A 23,768-nucleotide genomic window follows, 5' to 3' on the forward strand; every position below is an offset into this window, starting at 1 on the left:
AGCGTATTAAGAGGGTAGCTAGATCTGTTACCATCAGTACTGTACAGCCTAAATTTCTCCTGTCTGTGACCCTGATTTGCTCATTGTCATCCTTTTCTGTCATGGCATTTGTGGATTCAGGTGCTGCCCTGAACTTAATGGACTTAGAATTCGCCAGGCGCTGTGGTTTTTCTTTGCAGCCTTTGCAGAGCCCTATTCCTTTGAGGGGTATTGATGCTACACCGTTGGCCAAGAATAAACCTCAGTATTGGACTCAGCTGACTATGTGCATGGCTACAGCACATCAGGAAGATTGCCGTTTTCTGGTGTTGCATAATTTACATGATGTTGTTGTATTGGGTTTTCCATGGTTACAAGTACACAATCCAGTGCTGGATTGGAAATCTATGTCTGTGACTAGTTGGGGTTGTCAAGGGGAACATAGTGACGTTCCTTTGATGTCAATTTCCTCTTCCCCCTCTTCTGATGTTCCTGAATTTTTGTCAGATTTCCAGGATGTATTCGATGAGCCAAAGTCCAGTTCCCTTCCTCCACATAGGGACTGTGATTGTGCTATTGAATTGATTCCTGGCTGTAAGTTCCCTAAGGACCGACTTTTCAATCTATCTGTGCCAGAGCATGCTGCCATGCGGAGCTATGTGAAGGAGTCTTTGGAGAAGGGGCATATTCGGCCGTCTTCGTCACCATTGGGAGCGGGATTCTTTTTTGTTGCCAAGAAGGATGGCTCCTCGAGACCCTGTATTGATTATCGCCTTCTTAATAAGATCACGGTCAAATTCCAATACCCTTTACCTTTGCTTTCAGATTTGTTTGCTCGGATTAAGGGGGCTAGTTGGTTTACCAAGATTGACCTTCGAGGGGCATATAATCTTGTTCGTATTAAACAGGGTGACGAATGGAAAACTGCATTTAAAACGCCCGAAGGCCATTTTGAATACCTTGTGATGCCTTTCGGGCTTTCTAATGCTCCTTCTGTATTTCAGTCCTTCATGCATGATATTTTCCGCAATTATCTTGATAAATTCTTGATTGTGTATTTGGATGATATTTTGATTTTTTCTGATGATTGGGAGTCTCATGTGAAGCAGGTCAGGATGGTATTCCAGATCCTTCGTGATAATGTTCTATTTGTGAAGGGGTCTAAGTGCCTATTTGGAGTTCAGAAGGTCTCTTTTTTGGGGTTTATTTTTTCTCCTTCGTCTATAGAAATGGATCCTGTTAAGGTCCAAGCCATTCATGACTGGATTCAGCCCACATCTGTGAAGAGCCTTCAGAAATTTCTGGGCTTTGCTAATTTTTATCGCCGTTTCATTGCCAACTTCTCCAGTGTGGTTAAACCCCTGACTGATTTGACGAAGAAAGGCGCTGAGGTGACGAATTGGTCCTCTGCGGCTGTTGAGGCCTTTCAGGAGCTTAAACGCTGATTTACTTCTGCCCCTGTGTTGCGTCAGCCGGATGTTTCTCTTCCTTTTCAGGTTGAGGTTGACGCTTCTGAGATTGGGGCAGGGGCCGTTTTGTCACAGAGGAATTCTGATGGTTCCTTGATGAAACCATGTGCCTTCTTTTCCCGAAAGTTTTCGCCTGCGGAACGCAATTATGATGTCGGTAATCGGGAGTTGCTGGCTATGAAGTGGGCATTTGAGGATTGGCGACATTGGCTTGAGGGAGCCAGGCACCGCGTTGTGGTCTTGACCGATCATAAGAATCTGATTTACCTCGAGTCGGCCAAGCGGCTGAACCCTAGACAGGCTCGATGGTCCCTGTTTTTCTCCCGTTTCGATTTTGTGGTCTCATATCTTCCAGGATCTAAGAATGTTAAGGCGGATGCCCTCTCTAGGAGTTTTTTGCCTGATTCTCCTGGAGTTCTTGAGACGGTTGGCATTCTTAGGGAAGGGGTGGTTCTTTCTGCCATATCCCCTGATTTACGGCGGGTGCTTCAGGAATTTCAGGCTGATAAACCTGACCGCTGTCCTATGGTGAAGCTGTTTGTTCCTGATAGATGGACAAGTAAGGTAATTTCTGAGGTCCATTGTTCGGTGTTGGCCGGTCATCCTGGGATTTTTGGTACCAGAGATTTGGTTGCTAGGTCCTTTTGGTGGCCTTCCTTGTCGCGGGATGTGCGTTCTTTTGTGCAGTCCTGTGGGACTTGTGCCCGGGCTAAGCCTTGCTGTTCCTACGCTTGTGGGTTGCTTTTGCCTTTGCCTGTCCCTGAGAGGCCCTGGACGCATATTTCCATGGATTTTATTTCGGATCTTCCTGTGTCCCAGAGGATGTCTGTTATCTGGGTGGTTTGTGACCGGTTCTCTAAAATGGTCCATTTGGTACCTTTGCCTAAATTGCCTTCCTCCTCTGATTTGGTTCCATTGTTCTTTCAGCATGTGGTTCGTTTGCATGGCATTCCGGAAAATATTGTGTCTGACAGAGGATCCCAGTTTGTTTCCAGGTTTTGGCGGGCCTTTTGTGCTAGGATGGGCATTAATTTGTCTTTTTCTTCGGCGTTCCATCCTCAGACAAATGGCCAAACTGAGCGAACTAATCAAACCTTGGAAACCTATTTGAGATGCTTTGTGTCTGCTGATCAGGATGATTGGGTGGCTTTCTTGCCGTTGGCCGAGTTTGCCCTTAATAATCGGGCCAGTTCGGCTACTTTGGTTTCGCCTTTTTTTTGTAATTTTAGTTTCCATCCTCGTTTTTCTTCAGGGCAGGTTGAGCCTTCTGATTGTCCTGGTGTAGATTCTGTGATGGACAGGTTACAGCAGATTTGGACTCATGTGGTAGACAATTTGACGTTGTCTCAGGAAAAGGCTCAGCGTTTTGCTAACCGCCGTCGGTGTGTTGGTCCTCGGCTTCGAGTGGGGGATTTAGTTTGGTTATCTTCTCGTCATGTTCCTATGAAGGTTTCTTCCCCTAAGTTCAAGCCTCGGTTTATTGGTCCTTATAAGATTTCTGAGATTATCAATCCAGTGTCTTTTCGTTTGGCCCTTCCAGCCTCTTTTGCCATCCACAATGTTTTCCATAGATCTTTGTTGCGGAGATATGTGGTACCCGTTGTTCCCTCTGTTGATCCTCCTGCCCCGGTGTTGGTTGAGGGGGAGTTGGAATATGTGGTTGAGAAAATATTGGATTCTCGTTTTTCGAGGCGGAGGCTTCAGTATCTTGTCAAGTGGAAGGGTTATGGCCAGGAGGATAATTCTTGGGTGGTTGCCTCCGATGTTCATGCCGCCGATTTGGTTCGTGCTTTTCACTTGGCTCGTCCTGATCGGCCTGGGGGCTCTGGTGAGGGTTCTGTGACCCCCTCCTCAAGGGGGGGGTACTGTTGTGAATTCCGCTCTTGGGCTCCCTCCGGTGGTTGTAAGTAGCACTTTTGTGAGTTCTGCTCTTGGGCTCCCTCCGGTGGTTTTGAGTGGTATGGCTGCTTCTTGGATTTAGCATCAGCAGCTGCTTCCACTGATCGTCTTTCTGGCTCGGCTATTTTAGTCTGGCCTTATCCCTCAATCAATGCCAGTTGGCAATTGTTCCTGCTTGGAGTCACGGCTCTTTTGGATTTCCCTGACACTCTGACCTGTTCAGCAAAGATAAGTCCTTGCTTGTCCTTTTGCAGTCCTCTTGTTGTGGACTTTATTGTTCAGCACATTCTATGTTTTGCTCATTTGTCCAGCTTATCAGTATGGATCTATTCAGCTAAGCTGGAAGCTCTGGGCAGCAGATTTTGCCCTCCACACCTTTAGTCAGGTGTGGAGATTTTTGCATTTCTCTGCGGTGGACTTTTTCTAGTTTTTATTACTGACCGCACAGTGTTCTATCCTGTACTATCTATCTAGCTAGAAGTGGCCTCCTTTGCTAAATCTTGTTTCATTCTATGTATGTCATTTCCTTCTCCACTCACAGTCATTATTTGTGGGGGGCTGTCTATCCTTTGGGGATTCTCTCTGAGGCAAGATAGCTTTCCTGTTTCTACCTTTAGGGATAGCTAGTTCTCCGGCTGTGACGAGGTGTCCAGGAAGTGACAGGAACAACCCACGGCTACTTCTAGTGTTGTGTTAAGATCAGGAACTGCGGTCAGTATAGTTACCACCTGCTCAGAGCTAGTCGCATGTCGTTCCTAAATCACCAGTCCATAACAGGAGACCATATACCAATATAAATGCTCGCCACCCGGGCGTAGAACGGGTACAATAGCTAGTATTAAAAATAACAAAATGTTAAAGAAATTATTAAAACAGGACACATAATTGACATTGTCACAACCAAAACAACCCATTCTGAAATACTCTTGCGCTATTATTTGAGCACATTGGACTCTATTAAATTAATTAAAATGGAAAAAGAGAATTGCTTTTTTCCAAAACATGGGATAAGACGTTATAACAAAGTCATATGAAATAAAAAAAAAAGTTATGGCTGTCAGAATATGGAAACAAAGAAACATTATTTTAACATTATTATAAAAAAAAAAAAAAAAAAAAGGAAAAATATGCACTTATGATATGGCTAGTGCAGGGTCTGATGGAACAGCACACAGGAAATCAAAGAACATCAAATGGAGAATTAGGGTATGTTCACATGTGGCAGCGGCTTTTTGCTGCATTTCTTTTTCTGTGGAAAAACGCTGCGTTTCACAGTACCAACAAAATGATGTAAAAAATCTCATGCACATGCCTGGTTTTATTCTCTTGGGCTTTTTTTTTAAACCTGCAGCAAGTCAATTCTTTCAGTATTTTTGCTGCGTTTTTCACCCATTCTAATGAATTGGAAAAACGCGGCAAAAAATGCCACATATCAGTATTTGAGACAAAATTAGAGGAGAAGTATAATAGAAAAATAATCGCAACCATCATCCCGTGGATACTTACGTCCGGACAACTCCTTTAATTCTTTAATTATATTGATTAGAGTAAAAAAAAAGTTAACATTTTTTTTTATAAGAAAAAGGCGTTTTTATTTTAGATTTATTACTTAGATATACCTAATTCATTAAAATCTATATTTTATTAAAAAAAAAAAAAAACAACAACAACTAGCCATAGAGGAGTTATATCAAAGGGTTTGTACCAAGTCTACAAGTCATCCCTTATTGATAGGATAAGGAATAACTTCTAGATCGCTAGAGGTCCAACCGCCAGAACCCCCACTGATCTACAGAGCCCCATATGAATGGAGCGGGGGTCGGGTACACGCACCGCCGCTCCATTCATTTTCTATGGGATTGCTAGAAATAGTGGAGTGCCATGCCGTCCAGAGAGGAGGTGCGGATGCCGACATGTTCTCCATTCAGACAGGACTCTGCTAAATATTTTATTAATGTCTTTATGTCACTTTGTGTAATTGTGTGCCAATAAAGTCTATTTGTACTGTATTCTTCAGGTGTAGTGTGCAGTAGTGCTTTCTTCTTTCTTATGACTCTGCAAAACAATTCACTGAAAAATGATCTAAAAATCAATAAAAGACATCACTGAAAAAGAAAAATTAGCAGCTATATTTGCAATACCATGTCCAGACACAAATGCACAACAGGATGCAGCAGGTCCATCCAAAGGCGGGACACAGGCTGCACAGGGCGCCATTCACACCATTACATGAGCTGCACCTCTGTCCGTGTAACAGCCTATTACTAGTGATGAGCGAATGTGCTCGGATAAGGTGTTATCTAGTGATGAGCGAATATACTCGTTACTCGAGATTTCTCGAGCATGCTCAGGGGTTCTCCTAGTATTTTTTAGTGCTCGGAGTTTTAGTTTTTATCACCGCAGCTGAATGATTTACATCTGTTAGCCAGCATAAGTACATGGTTGGCCCCTGAGCATGTGGATAACACCTTATCCCAGCACGTTCACTCATCACTACCAATGTCCCGACTATTACATCAGGTGGGCTTACAGATCTGCTCTATTTGGTGACTTGTGGTCTCCTTCCAAGCATGTTCTGGTGCAGAGATCTCCAATCTGCGGCTCACCAGCTGTTGCTGATACTACAACCTCCAGCAATGGCTGTCAGAGCATGTAAGAGTTGTCGCTTTGGCTGGAGACCACTGCTCGGGTACATGCTGCCAGAAGGTAAGCACATAGACAGCTTGTTGGGAGCTGGATGTTCAGATTTTGCCAGTATTATTTCCATTGATTTTTAGGACAGTAAAGAAAAAATGAAGGTTCCGTTTTGGCATTGTCTTTCAGTGGTGGACATTTATAAGCTGGGAGATCCATTTACAGGGCGAAAACACATACCGTCAATGATATGTCGCCAGTACGTCATTCTGCACAAGCCTCATGAGTTTCGCCACTTAGTAACTAATGGTAGGACATGAGTGTATATAAATAAAATAAATAATAACCTTTTTTGAAGATCTGCCCTTGTTGTGATATTGGTAAGCTTCACGTTCTTGATGGTCAAATCTTCTGTGCCGTCCTCCCAACAGTCCCGTCCATACAGTAATATGGCTGCAGATGGAGGAGCATCCTTCCAAAATGCCAACCAAAAAAATGGAAGAAAAAAAGGACATTAAAGAAAATTAAACTGACAACTGGGTAAAACAACTCCTTACATATACAAGACAGAAATATTCTGCCCTAAAATAAAGTCCTTCTGTGCTGAGATTCAACACTAGGAAAATTAGGATAATCTCACACACCCTATAACTTCAGAGGTCCTGCTATCTCCCCCTTCCAAAAATGTTAAACTTTGTAAACATGTTTTGTTGGCACTTCTTCTAGGAGCCGCAAAACGCCCAATTCCCTTGCACTAGAAAAAAAAAGCGCCCCTAGAGGTTAAAAAAAAAAAACACCTGGTGGGAAAAAAGAAAGGGTAGGTCACTTCTTTGAAGTGGATTCTGAAGGACACTACTCCAAACTAGGCTCTGTCCAACCAAAGGCTGTGTGCACACAACGTATTTTAAACTCGGGCAAACCCAACAAGTTTTTCGAACTCTGAAGTTTTAATTTGTTGAAGTGTTGTTTGTTGAGCTTTTTCCTTTTTCATGAGCTTTTTTAGAGGGTTTTTTCATGGTTTTGGTGACCTTTTTTTTTACTGTATTTTTTTTCTTGCTCCATTGAATAATCAAGAAACCGCTAGCGTTTTTTAAAGCAAAATTGATTTCAAAACGCTCTTTGGAACATTTTTGATTTTCAAATTGAACATACCTGAAAACTATGTCATGAATGTAGCCAGTCGGTGGAGAAAAAACACTTCAGCCAGAATATATAAGGGAAGTTCCCCTTGATCCGGGTTCAGAGCTCTCCCTTCTGGCCTGGAGTATGAACGTGTTGTATGTAAGTGATTACCTGGTGAAAGTTATCCTTCATCGCTTCCAAGCATGACATCACTCTCGCCAAGGGAAAAGCAGTGCCACTGTGACGACCAGGACCCTGGGGCGTCACACCTTCACTTTCTTTTTTTTCCACCAGGTCTTTTTCAAACCCTCTTCAGGAAAAAAAAAAAGTCTAAAAAACATATATGAACAGCAAAAGTGTATTTATGATAGAAATTAATTGGAAGAAGTCTCTAAGGCTGGCTGTGGGAACGCAAAGTCTTTTTTATGAGTTTTTTGAGCAGAAAGTGCGTATGTGCACAGGTTGTCAATTAAAAAAAAAAAAACATTTTTGTACACAAAATCTCTTGCTCTCAGCTATAGTAAAAAGCTGACGGCTGCGGATTTCCCGCGAAAATGACAGCAAAACCTGGCGGCTTTATCGTAGAAGCAGCAACTTCGGTGGCTGCGCTGAACTGAGCAGAAAATCAATGTTTCAGCTCAGTTTCTACTTAGTTTTCGCTCCAAAAAAAATCTCATTAAAAAACTCCGTGTGCACATAGCGTTAAGTTCCCAAGATTTGTTGATTTTTTTTTTCCCTCTGCATATGTTTGCTGCAGAAAAAAGCAGCGTCCTTCCTGAACATTGTATGATATTTTAATAAGTCTTACACCCACTGTGCTTTTTTTGCATTGTGTGGAGGAATTTTTGTAATCTGCAAGATGTGAATATCTCTTGCGGTAAACTCGCGTTGTATATTTTGCAAACATTCCCATAGACATGAATGTGATGAGGAAAATCTGTATGTAAAAAAATGAATGTGCGTTTTTATTGCAGAAATGCTCTAAAAATGCATGTAATCTGCACACAATTGTATCAATAAAGTTTTTTTCAAAGCTCAACAACAAGAAATCCAAAATAAACTGTAAACATAACGCACCTAAAAGAGACAAAAACTGCAGCTGAAAAAATGCAATAATTGCACTAAAAAATGCAAGGAATAAATAAAGTGATTAATGGAACTAAACGAACCGAAAACTCAATGAGAGAACTTATCCTAAGGCCCCGATTTATCAAAGTGGATGTACACCAGAAAACTGGCGTAAATGTAGTTGCAAAAATGTTTGCTAAAAGAATGTTGCATTTTCACTCCAGTTTTATCCAGTTTGTTTTATTCATTGCATAATGGATTTTATTAAACTTTAGAAAATCGTCAAATTTTTTTTTTAAAAAAAGTAGACAAATCAAGTAATCTGCACCAAAAGATATGCCACAAAAACACTGAGAGAACGCTGAAAGAAAAGTCATTTTGAACACACCAGTTTTACTGCCAAGAGAGCAGGTTCCGACTGCTGAGAAAAATGCTGCAAAAATTGAGTGTGAACACAGCCTTACTCTTCAAACCGCTTCAGAAATACAAAAACTCCACCAACAAACTCATGAAATAAAAGGGAAAGTTTTTATTAATGAGTTTTCCACTTGAAAAATTTGTGATTTTTAAAACACCTAAAAAAAATCTCAGTGTGAACATAGTCTAAAGAGTCCATATGCCATAGTGGTGAAAATGTGCAGTTGTTGTACATTGGGAACAATTTCTTCAAATACAGGAACGAGTCATTTTCTTTCCAGCTCTCGCATAGTCTTCATTTAGTTCATCTAGGAACATGTTGATGAGATGTACCGTCTACAAATTCCACTTTTTGATCCTTTTATATACTCTGTACTCATAACCGTCCTGGGAAATAAGACTAGGGAACACTTGCCTCTAGCAGACAAGTGTATTTATTGGATATATATCAATCAGGCTACGTTATGGCACACAGCGGTCTTCAAGGGCTTAGAAGCTAATGCCGGCTGTCTTGTCAGTGATATACAGTATTATTGTGGGTAGATCCTGGTCGATGTTGTAAAGCTCAAAATGTCAGTGGTGAACTCCGACTGATCCCTGATTCATGTTTCATAGTGAGTGGTGGAAACAAGCAAAAACAGGGAACAGTCCAGGATACAAGTGCAGTTCAGTTCCAGGAATAGCCGACATTTGCATCTGCTGTACAATACACAATTTAATTTCAATGACACTTTCAGTCACATGTATTTATGTTTTTTAACTACTTCTGGACTGTCTTTAGACGTTAAACGTCCTGGCGGTCCTCACTTTGTTCTGCATTGACGTTCTAAAATTTCTGGAGATTTTGTAGCTGTCAGACACAGCCAGACTCCCCACAGAGGAGGCAGACATGATTTATTATCATGTTTGCTTTCCTGATTGCTGTATTCACAACCCTGAACAAGTGCTGTGTATACAGATCAGGAAGCACCTACAGTGCTTCCTTCTCCATACCCAGTTATCATGTGATTGCTGGGTGTACGGAGGGAGCGGTGATTGATGGGTCCTAGGAGACCCAGTCAGTTCTGCTATTCTTGCAGGAGGTTGAATTTCCCATGTAACTGTGGCTAACATACTAGTCCTAGTTAAAGGGGAAGTCAGCAATAAAAATAATTTATTGATATGTTCCAATGCCCTGCAAAGGTCTTTCAAGACCTTATGGGGAGCACAGTGTGCAAAATAAGTGAAAATATAAAACAAAAAAGTAAAACAAAACTAAAAAAAAACACTGCTAGTCCGAATTGCTATTTCTATACGCGCCCCCATAAAAAAATATGTCCAATATATGAAAGTAATTTCTACAGAAAATGAAATACAATAAAAACATTTTTTTATTGGTCCTTTGTGGTTGTAAAGGGAAAAAAAAATTAGAAATGTGCCCGGTCAGGAAGGAGGTAGGGGGAAGTGATAATGGTCCAGCCCTGATCTGGTTCATGTCTGTTTTGACTCTTATAGGTAAGAATACCTCTTACTAATATCAGAATTGACAGCTATTCTGAGAGCATCAATTTTTTTGACTAGGGTTGTCGAGGATTCGATAAACATTTCTTCCTTCTTCCAATAGCTCCATCGTTTTCTGTAGGTTATGTCTGGTATGGCAGTTCTGCACCATTTAGTTAAATAAAGCTGAAGTGTAATACCAGCTATAACCTGTAGATGAGGTGGGGCTGTTCTTTAAAGTAGGAAGTCCTATTTTTCTAGTCCTGGACAAGCCCTTTAAACATACCTAGATAGAGGTCATGTTATCTGCATGACTAAGAAAAAGAAGTTCAAATCAGCCGACTCTCCCTCACTGTGAATGAAATTTTCTGTGCACTGAAAGTTCAAGCGAATCTACTCCCCTTTTTTTGTAGATTTGTAGAATAGCGTTGGTATTATGGAAGTGAACATGAGCAGAATACCGGGGGGCGCTCCATATTCCTAGATGACGGTGTTATCAGAGCTGATGCACTCGGCAGCTTCATTACGCTCTGGTGATTAAAGACGCAAATCAAAAGCACTGACCGCATCATACGCCATTCTCCCGGGGAAACACTATGCTTCACTATCCCGGCTCCTTCATCTTCATAAAACAGGTCCCTGGTGGAGATGGAGGCGGGGAGATGCAATATTTTCTCCAAATCACTGGCTTCCTGCTGATGTTAATTGCCTATCACTATGTCGGAGGCGAATTATACTGTTGGCTACGGCCTTAGAAGAGTTATTATTGTTTAGCAGCTAAACTGCTCAAGGTACAAGCCTGAAATATACCCTAAACACTTGAAAGAACGAGCAGCTAAAAAATCCTAAACCAACGTGCAAACCTTCAGATACTATTAGAATCTAAGGTTGTATGCAAAATTGTGTGCACAGGGCTGTACAGTGACAAACGGACTCCGCATGGCCCAGGATTTAGGATTTGTAGACACTCTTAGACCCTGTGTACAGTCATGGCCGAAAGTGTTGGCTTGTTCCAGAAGATGAAGCATTTCTCCCAGAAAATTATTGCAATTACACATGTTTTGTTATACACATTTATTTCCTTTTTTGTCATTGGAACAGCACAAAAAAATGAGAAAAAAGGACAACTGGACATAATTTCAAACAAAACCCCCAAAATGGGCAGGACAAAATTGTTAGCATCGTTCCAAAATTTTAAGTAAACAACTTTGTTTCAAGCATATGATGCTTGTTCAAACTCACCTGTGGCAAGTAATAGATGTGGGTAATATGAAAATCACCCCTGGAACCAGATCTAAAGGGGAGAAGTTGACACAATCTTTGCACTGTGTGTCTGTGTGTGCCACACCAAGCATGGAGAACAGAAAGAGGAGAAGAGAACTGTCTGAGGACTTGAGAACCAAAATTGGTGAAAAATATCAACAATCTATACTGCAAAGGTGAGGTTGTGGAATCAGGGCTGTGGAGCCGGTAAGCCAAACCTCCGGCTCCAACTCAGACTCCGATTCCTCAATTCCCATGACACCGACTCCGACTCCCTCATACATGGCTCATGTTTAAGTTTAAGTGATAAATTTACTGTAGTAGAATGGTAACCTCAGGCTTTTAATCTTTATTATGATACAATAATCATGCCATTTAGATAGAACATAAAATATATTGGAATACAACTTTAGAACAAAAAAAAGTTGCATATTTACAATTTATTATGCACTCTGCAGTAAGTGGAAAAAACAGTTTTCAACAAAAACGTACTGAATAGCATTTATGCATTCTATGAATTTGTTCTGAGAAATAGTATCGCCTCCATCAGATCCTTCTTTATAGATTACCTCAAATCCGACTTAATTATTTTAAGGAGAGAGAACAACCTCTCTACACTAACTTTGGTTGGTGGCAAAGCAGTAACCACATGGGCAACATCTCTAACAATTTCAGGGTATATAGGAATTACCTCGTGCACAGTCAGTTTTGATGAACGATTGAACTCTTCTACATCTTTGAGAGCAAGTGAAAAATTTTGCTGAAATATGGTCAATCTGTTTTCTATGGGAGTGGATTCTTTATCCCTGCAGTGACGCTTTGCCTGCTCCTTGTCGTCCAAATACTTTTCAAAATCAAATTCCTCATCTGATGAGGATGAAGAAACGGCAGCAGCAGCACTGGCAGGACCCGAGTCCTCTTGCTCTTGGCCGTCCTGTAGCCCACTCATCCTAACTGGAACCTCAATCAAAGCTTCTTTTCCTTTAGTAAGCTGTTGATCATCCAGCAATATACGATGACTCGGGTCCACATAAACAGCTGCCAGAAGTATTTTATTTTCTAATAGCAATGTCTCTCTCCATTTCATTGAAGCAGCAATGCCATCTGCGATTAAACCTCCTTTTTGGGTCAGGCAAATCAACAAGTTCTTCCACTCCTTTATAAAAATGCCAGGTGTTAAATCCTCAGCTTGTAACTTTTTAGTCACTGTAAAAGCGTGATGAAGCAATTCCTTCAATTCAGTCACCTGTGTCCATTGACCTTCAGATAGTGTTACCTGAGGGTTGGCCATATCTACAAGTAAGGGTTTCAGCTCAAGCAATCGCTCAATCATTAAATAAGTGTTGCCCCACCGAGTGGCTTGATCCACAATTGCCCCTTTTCCAGCACGTGTCCTCAAGATGGAATCAATTTTACGGGTTCTGGCAGCAATAGCCAATGTCCTCACTTTGCTAATCAGAGTTCCAGCATGTCCCTCTTGCAGACTATCTCTTATTGCCAGCTGCAGCGTGTGCACAACACGGCGCATGTGATGAATAGGAAAGAGGTGTGAAGCAGCTTCAACAAGATCATCTAATCGTAAAGAATCATTTTGCTGTTCTTCTGTAGTAATATCTGTGCTGATCCTGTTACTGTATTTCCGAATTTGAGATGTTAGAAAACATTTTTTTCCCTTATATTCTATGTATAGTGTATATAAAGTCATCAGAGCAGCTAATTTCTCCAAACATGGGCTAAGAGGAAAAACAAACTAAAACTTCAAGCATACAGAGACAACATATACTGGACTATTGATTTATGCACAGTTTATTGAAAGTTTAGATATGCTTGAGGAAGTACTTACCTTCTTTATTCCTGCTTTCCTGTTCATTCCAGAAATTCTGAGATGAATGTAGGCTTTCCTTCCCTGTGTGTTTATTTTTTCCCCTTATCTGTAGAGGAGGATCTTCACTACTTATCATGAACATAAACTGTAGCGGTATGTGCACACGTCCGGATTTCTTGCAGAAATTTCCTGAAGAAAAACGGAAATTTTCTGCAAGAAATCCGCATTTTTTTTTTTGCGTTTTTTTTTTGCGTTTTTTTCGCGTTTTTTTTAGCATTCTGCAAGCGTAATTAGCTTGCAGAATGCTAATGTTTTCCAAGCGATCTGTAGCATCGCTTGGAAAACTGACTGACAAGTTGGTCACACTTGTCAAACATACTGTTTGACAAGTGTGACCAACTTTTTGCTATAGATGCTGCTTATGCAGCATCTATAGTAAAAGATAGAATGTTTAAAAATAATAAAAAAAATAAAAAAATGGTTATACTCACCCTCTGCAGACAGGCAATCTCCTCAGCGGCGTCCGTTCCTATAGATGCCGGTGTGGTTCAGGACCTTCGATGACGTTGCGGCTTGTGATTGGTCGCGTGAGTCACATGAGCGGTCACGCGACCAATCACAAGACAGCGACGTCATCACAGGTCCTGAACCACACCATCTATAGGAACGGAAGAGAGAGCGGGAACACTTCGGGGGCCATCAGAGGGTGAGTATAGGACTATTTTTTATTTTAATTCTTTTTTTTTTTTTGACCAATTATATGGTGCCCAGTCTGTGGAGGAGAGTCTCCTCTCCTCCACCCTGGGTACCAACCGCACATAATCTGCTTACTTCCCGCATGGTGTGCACAGCCCCGTGCGGGAAGTAAGCAGATCAATGCACTCCTAGGTGTGCGGAATCCCCGCAATTCCGCATTTTTAATGAACATGTTGCTTTTTTTTCCGCGATGCGATTTTTTTCGCGGAAAAAAATGCAACATTTGCACAAAAAATGCGGAATACCCTGTAAATAATAGGAGGCATATGTAAGCGTTTTTTTCGCGTTTTTATCACGTTTTTATAGTGAAAAAAATGCGAAAAATCCTGAACGTGTGCACATGGCCTAGCACAGATTAATCTCAGCTAAAGGTCTAGACTTTAGATCAGGAATAGGACAGACATTTATAGGACATTTCATAACTTTCCCAAATTCTTGTGAAAAAAATATTCACCACAAATTGCATTGAACTACTGTACCCAGTTTATTATATATTTTAGGAGTTGGTCCATTTTATACCAACTCCGACTCCACCAAAATGGGCTCCGACTCCACAACTCCGATTCCACGGCCCTGATTAAAACATTGATAACTAAGTATCCTATATTATTTAATTGGGCTATTACTATTTGTTTTACTTACTACAGGGGATTTGCTAACTTCATTTTTATGTTCCCCAAATTGTTATTAATAAAACTGTCTCTATGTCAGGCAAGAAAATGTCCTCAAACCATTCCTTAATGGAAAAATAAAAACATTACAGCCCTGCTTGGAATATAAAATTCAAGTCACAGGCCCTAAATTATTGCAAGATTGAGAACAGCAACAAAACACAAGGTAGTTATACTGCATTATCAAGGTTTGCAGTCAGCAGATGAAGCACTGGTTCTTATACTGTATTTATGTACTGAACATGGTTCTTACGCCATATTTATGTACTGAACTTAGTTTTTACACTGCATTTATGCATGGAACTTGGTTCTGATGCCGTATTTATGTACTTAGCTTGGTTTTTACACTATATTCATGTACTGAGCTTGGTTCTGATATTTATGTACTGCAGTTGATTCTTAACCGTATTTTATGTACTGAGCTTGGTTCTTAAACTGTATTTATGTACTGAACTTAGTTTTTTCACCATATTTATGCTAATCACTCACTTGTCCAGCTCATGCAAATATTGAATGGAGGAGATGAAAATAGAATAAAATCTTGTCCTTTATTAGTGCATCATAAAAACAAGCTGACTCGTTTCAGGCAGTACTGCCCTTAGTCATAGCACATGCCGTATTTATGTACTGAGTTGGTTCTGATACCTTTTTATGTACCAGGTTTGCTTTTTACACCGTATTTATGTTCTGAGCTTGGCACTGATACCTTACTTATATACTGAACTTGGTTCTTACACCTTATTTAGAACTTGATACCATATAAGAAACTCCAGAATTACAAAGTAGCCTGGTTTTGTGAATAGTTAATGGACCAGATCCTCTAAACGCTAGTCGACGAGCAATGCCACCAGTGCCACCACAAGGCTCAGAGGTACTAGTGGATACTTTAAAAAATAGTATATTGCAGAATGTCCCTTATATTGTTCTGAATTTACAGCAGTGACTGCATAAGTGTCAATTTCATACCTAGTTACTGTTAATAGTTACTGTCTCTCAACAGGAAAGCATGAGCATGGCACTTGGTAACAAATACAGTATATTAATGAACAAAAGTATCTCCTTTACATGTGGGTATTGGCCTCATTGCTTGCTTAGTCTAGCAGAAAGCAGTTTAACTTGTAGGCCATTATAAAAATGCAATCTACCCCTATTTATATCAACATCACATTTACAGTAATAGCTTCCTCCATTACTACTTAACATTTATTGGCTTTGATTGTGAATTGGTTCTCATATATTTTTGGCTACTTATCATTTATTTATTTCCCATATTACTCTTCATTAATACGTGATTTCGCTAGCATAAGGCTGGAACCCTGTTCATTCCGATCCTGAATGATTGGAGGCTTAACTCCCCCACAGGCTAAAATAAGGAATAGGAGTCGGAGCTTGTCATTCTTTTATCAGAGTCTTTGCAGAAAGCTGGCTGTGAATCAGTGCATGTGGATACAGCGTTATTTCTGGAAATGTAGTGCCACTGAAGGATCTGAGCTGAGCTTTGTGAGTCAGGCCTCAATGGAGCTCACAGTAATCGTGTCTGTTCTATTTTAATTACAGATTTCTGCCGCACAAGAAGCCGCCAGGAAACAGCCAAGTGATCCAGCACACGTCACCAGGGAAAAGCAAGCACATAAGTAAAGAGAGTTCTATCATCCTTGTTTTTTTTTATTCCAGGTCCTATGAAAGTATATCAGAAAAAAATAACATCTTATTACAAACCGCAAGATATCTTTTGCCCCTAGACATGCTGTGCCATATGTACAGTACATTGCAGCTCTCCTATCAGGATTGCTTTCATCATAAATAAAAAGTAGACACATTCTTAAGAGTAGTGTTAGGAGACCAACATTTTGCAGATTTCAACTTTCAGCAGAATAATCAGCACTCGGACATTGTGGGAGAATTAACATACCGCAACCGTTATCAGCATTCTCAAAAACATGGAGAATCCAGAAAAGAACTGACCCTAAGGGTACCGTCTCACAGTGGCACTTTTGTCGCTACGACGGTACGATCTGTGACGTTCCAGCGATATCCATACGATATCGCTGTGTCTGACACGCAGCAGCGATCAGGGACCCTGCTGTGAATCGTACGTCGTAGCAGATCGTTTGGAACTTTCTTTCGTCGCTGGATCTCCCGCTGTCATCGCTGGATCGTTGTGTGTGACACCGATCCAACGATGCGTTCGCTTGTAACCAGGGTAAACATCGGACGGCAAGGGACCTGAAGGACACCGAAAGGTGAGTATGTACTGTTTGGTTTTTTTTACTTTTACGCTGGTAACCACGGTAAACATCAGGTTACTAAGCGTGGCCCTGCGCTTAGTAACCCGATGTTTACCCTGGTTACCCGGGACCTCGGCATCGTTGGTCGCTGGAGAGCGGTCTGTGTGACAGCTCCCCAGCGACCACACAACGACTTTCCAACGATCACGGCCAGGTCGTATCGCTGGTCGTGTTCGTTGGTAAATCGTTATGTGAGACGGTACCCTAACAGATAAAAGGGTTGTCCCTGTGGTGGTGTGGTGTGTTGTGTGGGTATCATTTTGTGTATCTTTGTATTTTGCTGATTTTCGTGGTGTTCTCTTGTTGCCCTGTGTCGTTCTGTGTGTTCTCCGAGTTGTCTGGGGTCTCGATTTCCTTCCAGGGGACTGGTGGTTGAATTGGCTCACTTGCTGTCTGCAGCCTGACTGTATCTATAGGCCCCGTCTCACATAGCGATTTACCAACGATCACGACCAGCAATACGACCTGGCCGTGATCGTTGGTAAGTCGTTGTGTGGTCGCTGGGGAGCTGTCACACAGACAGCTCTCTCCAGCAACCAACGATCAGGGGAACGACTTCGGCATCGTTGAAACTGTCTTCAACGATGCCGAAGTCCCCCTGCAGCACCCGGGTAACCAGGGTAAACATCGGGTTACTAAGCGCAGGGCCGCGCTTAGTAACCCGATGTTTACCCTGGTTACCAAAAAAAACAAACAGTACATACTCGCCTTTCGGTGTCCGTCAGGTCCCTTGCTGTCTGCTTCCCGCTCTCACTGAGTGCCGCCGTACAGTGAGAGCAGAGCGCAGCGGTGATGTCACTGCTGTGCTCTGCTCTCACTGTACGGCGGCAGTCAGTCAGAGCAGGAAGCAGACGGCAAGGGACCTGACGGACATCAGATGGTGAGTATGTAGTGTTTGTTTTTTTTTACATTTACGTTGGTAACCAGGGTAAACATCAGGTTACTAAGCGCGGCCCTGCGCTTAGTAACCCGATGTTTACCCTGGTTACCAGTGAAGACATCGCTGGATCGGTGTCACACACACCGATTCAGCGATGTCAGCGGGACCTCAGCGACCAAAAAAAGGTCCAGGCCATTCCGACACGACCAGCGATCTCGCAGCAGGGGCCTGGTCGCTGGTACGTGTCACACATAGCGAGATCGCTACTGAGGTCGCTGTTGCGTCACAAAACTTGTGACTCAGCAGCGATCTCGCTAGCGATCTCGCTATGTGAGACAGGGCCTTTAGCTTCTTGATGACCCCCTGTGGTGCTTTAATCCCCGAGGCACCTTTTGTCAGGTCTGGGAGGCCTGAAAACCACCCCGACCTGTCTGGCTACCCCTGAACATAAGGGGGGATGGGGGCTGGGTGGTCGGTTCCTGTTGGCGAGGATGGTGTGAACACAGCACGTCAGAGAGAAAGGAAAGCATATGGATTTTTTTTATCCTCTGTCTGCTGGATTATTGGACTCTCATCTCCTTGGACATTTTATCCTACTACTGAACTGCATTCGTGTTCTGGACTATTGTACCCTCAGTGTGGTGGATTGTTTATGGACCTTTTAGTTTCGCCTATAATAAAGGTCTTGGGATTGTTCACACTTCCCTCGCTCTGTTGATTGTGTGGTATCGGAGAAGGACGCCGTGAAAACTGGTGGCAGCAGTGGGATCAACAGAGTGCAACCCAATGGAGAACCACCCACAGAGTGAGTACAGAATTTGGACTGTATCCAGTTTACAGGAGAGAGCCAGAGACCTGGGCCTGAACTACCACGGACTGACTAAAGAAGCCTTAATTGACCTACTGGTGGGTGCTAGCCCGGCCACCTCCTCCCAGATGTCTGAAGGACAAGCACTAGAGACAGGGATCCCCACCCCAAAAAGCCAGTGGTTGGTGTGGTACGAAGAAGAGATGGCAGTTCTGGGCCCAGGCGTCTCTCAGGAGTATAAAGAGGAGGCTGCCCGCCGGGCACAGTGGAGACAAGAAGCAATGGAGCTTGAAAGAGGGAGTAATGCAATGTGGAGTGTATACCCAACGATCCGGGAGCCTGTACGGATCACCCGGACAGAGTTTAAGCCATTTGATGAGGCTTCTGGAGATGTGGAGGGGTTCTTCAAGGACTTTGAGCAGCAGTGTGCTGTGATGGAGGTGCCCCACTTTGGCTGGATGTGTTTGTTAGTGGGACTCCTGAACGGAAGCATGGCGGAGGCTTACCGAACCATTGACAGCGGAATCGGAATTCTAACATTGTAAAGCGGACTATCCTGGATTACCATGCTATCACCCCAGACTCATATAGGGCCAAGTTCCAAGAGCTCCCATGCACCACGGGGGCATAGTTTAGGATGTATGCACATAAGATGTCTCAGGCATGTCGGAGATGGCTGGAAGCAGAAAACGCCTTTACTGTGGAAGATGTTATACAGGCATTTCTTATAGTACAATTTCTTGCCAAGTGCCCCGCAGAGGTACGGGAATGTGTCCGGGAGCGCACGCCTTGTACCGTGGATAGAGCTGCACACCTGGCCGATGAAGCCCTTACTATCCGACCGCAATGGAGTTGGCTTCTGGACAATGAACCACGGCCTGCTCCCGTGCCCCGTCCCCCTCCGATTATATCTGCCCTTCCACCCAGTCGCAAGCAGATGACTATCCTGCCTCACAATCCTGGGCCCCAACAGTTCTGACCACGACCTGGGGGTATCACAGAGAGATGTTATGGGTGTGGGCAACCTGGATATTTGCAGTCTGGCTGTCCCTCAAGGATTCGGAGGGAGCCCCACGCAGCCCCACCTCGTCCAGTGCATCTTGTGCACTCCATCCCGCCTGAGGAAGAGCTACCACCACCCCCACCAGAGTGGACCACCAACCACGGCACCATAGATACCCCTCTTGGAGTGTACAGACTCCGGCCTTTGTCCTTTAGCTACCCAGAGCTACGGCAACGCCACCTGCAGGATGTCTTAATTCATGGATACATAGTGTCAGGATTTAGAGACACGGGGGCATTCCTGACTATCGCTGACCCCCATGTGGTTTGACCAGAGGCAATTCACCAGGGTCCGGGAATTCCCATTGTCCTGGCAGGGGGTGCCCGCAAAGATATACAGCGAGCTTCTGTGCGTTTGGATTATGGCTGTGGAGAAAAACTGTGTTGGATTGGAGTTATGGGAGGATTTCTTGCAGATATCCTCCTTGGGAACGATAATGGGGAGTTACAGTGCCAATTTGTGGGGGGAGCAGTCACCCAACTACAGGCCCTTCAAGCACTACATCATCCGGACCTCACCGGGGAGTAACCACCACGAACCGCATCAGAGTTTATAAGCAATACGATTGCTGCTACTACATTGGGAGAGTCTTGGGATAGAGAGGAGTTTAGGAGAGAAATAGAGGGTGACACTCCCTTAGCAGCCCTTAGGCTAAGGGCAGAAGCTGGGCACGTGGGAGATGGTGGGGATGGCTTCACTCGAGAAAACAGACTGTAGGTTTTTTGCCTTCCTCTGGATCAACATGTTAGGTTAGGCTATGGGTTGAACTAGATGGACTTAAAGTCTTCCTTCAACCTTAATAACTATGTATTATCGTGTAACAAAGGTCAGTGACAAGGGCAACCCTGACACAACGACCAGGCAACTCATTGTCCCTTAGAAGTACAGGGCACAGCTACTCCAACTGGCCCATGACATCACCTTGGCTGGGCATCAAGGGAGGAAGAGAACTGAAAAGAGACTCACCCAAAGTTTTTACTGGCCTGGCATCTCGCGGTCGGTAGCCCATTATTGCCGCACCTGCGATGTGTGCCAGTGAATGCATCGTCCAGGGGCTCGACATAGGGTGCCCCTGCGGTCCCTGCCCATAATTGAAGAACCATTTCAACGTGTAGCTGTCGACATCATAGGTCCTCTGGCCCACCCCGGCCGGCAGGGGAAAAAATGTGTCCTGGCAGTGGTGGACTATGCCACTAGGTGTCCTGAAGCAGTGGCCCTGTCCAGTATTACAGCAGTAAAGGTAGCCGAGGCACTTGTTGCCATCTTTACCCGTGTAGGGTTTCCTAGTGAAATATTATCGGATCAAGGCACTTGGTTCATGTTAGATCTGGTCCAGTCCCTGTGGCATACCTGTGGTGTTCGAGCCGTTCGCGCCGCCCTGTACCACCCGCAGACCAACGGACTATGTGATGTGAACGCTTTAATAGAACCATAAAAAATATGCTGAGGGCTTTTGCTGACATTGAAAGAGACTGGGAAAAATACCTGCCGCGTCTCCTCTTTACCTGTCAGGAGGTTCCCGGGAGTCCGCGGGGTTCTCTCCCTTCGAACTACTGTTTTGCCGGAAAGTCCGTGGGCCTCTCACTTTTCTGAGGGAGCATTTGGAGGGAGGTATCTCAGACACCGGAATGCCCATCATTCCCTGTGTTCTAGAGTTCAGAGACCGTCTCGCCCAGCTGGCTGCCTTGGCTGGAGAGCATTAGCGAATGGCCCAATCCAGACAAAAAACCTGGTATGACCGTAATGCCAGGACCCGGAATTTATGGAAGGACAACAAGTGCTCATGATTACTGCTTCCCCTGCCAACAAGCTTCAAGCAGTGTGGGAAGGCCCTTATCAGGTTGTCAAGAAAATTACTGACACTGGCTACGTTGTTGCCATGGGCTCTAGTGGTCGATGACAGAAAGCCGTCCACGTTAGCATGCTGAAAGACTGCCACGACCGATCTCTGCCTGTTCTAGCCGTCTGCCACCCCCTAGTGATACCGCTGCCAACGAGTATCTCTCCGATCTTCTCCAGGTCGCCCAAGTGGGAGGATCACTGGAACAAGTGCCCCTGGGCTCCCATTTATTGGTTATACAAAAGGACGATGTTTTCGCAGTACTAAGGCCGAGGGCTGCTGCTTTCTCCTCGGAGCCGGGGACAACCGCTCTCGCCAGCCATCGTGTGGAGACCCCGGACGACGCCCCATCCAGCGGGCTGCCTACCGGGTTCCAGAGGCTGTTCATGGCATGAAAAAGAACTAACTGGAGGAGATGAAATGACTGGGAGTTGTTCAGTCATCTCACAGTTCTTGGGCCTCTCCTGTTTCCTTGTCCCCAGGAGGGATGGTGCAACACGATTCTGCGTTGATTGCAGGTGATTAAATGGTGCCGCCAGGGGTGGTGCTTGCCCCATGCCCAGGAATGATAACCTATTGCATCATCTGGCCAGTGCCCAATTTGTGACCACGTTAGACTTGAGCAAGGGGTACTGGCAAATACCCCTAACGGAGGACGCTCAGGAGCGCTCAGCCTTCATTACTCCATTTGGGCTTTTTGAGTTCTTGGGAGTGCCCTTTGGGATGAAGGGTGCCCCCGCTGCTTTCCAGAGACTGGTGGATCGACTGTTACAACAAGGTCAGGACTTTGCCTGTGCTTGCTGGGATGACATTGCCATTTTTGGCGCCACCTGGGGGGAGCATCTTAAACACTTGGGCATAGTGCTGGACTGTATCCTTGCTGCGGGACTGACCATCCTGATGGATGCCAGATGGGGGTGGCTGGGGTGCAGTGCCTATGGCGTGGAGTGGGAGGTGGGACCCTGGGGCCTGGGCTTTTCAGGGTGGAAGCCATTGGCCACTGGTGTAGACCCCAGACGAAAAAGCAGGTACTTGCATTTTTAAGAACTGCTGGTTACTGTCGAAAATTTGTTTCTAACTTCAGCACCTGGCCCGCAGGAGCATGCCTGGGGGTGTGATGTGGATGACTGCATGCGCGGGATGCCTTTTCAGCGTTGGAGACCGCACTCATCACTGCTCCTGTCTTGGCTGCCCCTGATTATAGGCGCGGGTTCCTCTTGCAGACAGATGCATCCACCTTTGGGATTGGGCAGTGCTTGGCTGGGTGGGCGCCACTGGAGAGGAACATCCTGTTGCTTTTGCCGGTCGGAAGCTACTGGATCGTGAAGTTGCCTATGCCACAATTGAAAAGGAGTGCCTTGTCATCGTATGGGCACTGTAAGAGTTACTTGTATGGCAGAGACTTTGCGGTTGTTGCAGGCCACGGCCCCCTCACATGGCTGGACCACGTGTCAGGGGACAGTGGAGGATTGCTGCAGTGGAGCTTGTCCTTGCAGCCCTACAGCTTCTCCATCCAGTACAAGTGGGGAGGCCAACACCAGAACACCGATGGACTGTCTCGACGGGAAGGGCCATGGGCTCCCCGGGTCGACCTACCCCTGCCACTGTGCAGAGAGCTATAGACGATTGAGCAATGTGGACTAAAGTGAGCAGGCCGGAGGTCTGTGTAGACCTCATGGCGTGCTCACTTATTGTGAGGGGGGAGAGGTTGGGGTGGTATGGTGTGTTGTGTGGGTATCATTTTGTGTATGTTTGTATTTTGCTGATTTTCGTGCTGTTCTCTTGTTGTCCTGTGTCATTCCGTGTGTTCCCCATGTTGTCTGGGGTCTCGATTGCCTTCCAGGGGGCTGGTGGTTAAATTGGCTTGCTTGCTGTCTGCAGCCTGACTGTATCTATGCCTCTTGATGATCCCTTGTGGTGCCTTAATCCCCGAGGCACCTTTGTCAGGTCTGGGAGGCCTGAAAACCACCCCAACCTGTCTGGCTACCCCTGGACATAAGGAGGGGGCTGGGTGGTCGGTTCCTGTGTGGTGAGGATGGTGTGAACACAGCACGTCAGAGAGAAAGGGAAGCATATGGATTTTTTTATCCTCCGTCTGCTGTATTATTGGACTCTCTCATCTCCTTGGACATTTTATCCTCTTACTGAACTGCATTCGGGTTCTGGACTATTGTATCCTCAGTGTGGTGGATTGTTTATGGACCTCTTAGTTTCGCCTATAATAAAGGTCTTGGGATTGTTCACACTTCCCTCGCTCTGTTGATTGTGTGGTATCGGAGAAGGACCCCGTGACAGTCCTCTTTCAGA

General features: G+C 44.4%; 1 protein-coding gene across 5 annotated transcripts in view; it reads left to right on the forward strand.

Annotated features, from left to right (window-relative positions):
• Positions 1-23,768, forward strand: part of CCDC169 (coiled-coil domain containing 169) — a 114,926-nt gene that overhangs the window by 64,367 nt on the left and 26,791 nt on the right. For all 5 annotated transcript variants that reach the window (XR_013224064.1, XM_077298209.1, XM_077298210.1 and 2 more), the window contains exon 7: positions 16,140-16,216. Coding sequence is in view for 4 of the 5 variants with exons in the window: in XM_077298209.1 (XP_077154324.1) it covers positions 16,140-16,216 (77 nt within the window). In the remaining variant the exon portion in view is untranslated. The remainder of the gene's footprint in view (positions 1-16,139; positions 16,217-23,768) is intronic.

The sequence above is a fragment of the Ranitomeya variabilis genome, chromosome 3 (genome assembly GCF_051348905.1).
Source record: "Ranitomeya variabilis isolate aRanVar5 chromosome 3, aRanVar5.hap1, whole genome shotgun sequence".
Lineage (NCBI taxonomy): Eukaryota > Metazoa > Chordata > Amphibia > Anura > Dendrobatidae > Ranitomeya > Ranitomeya variabilis.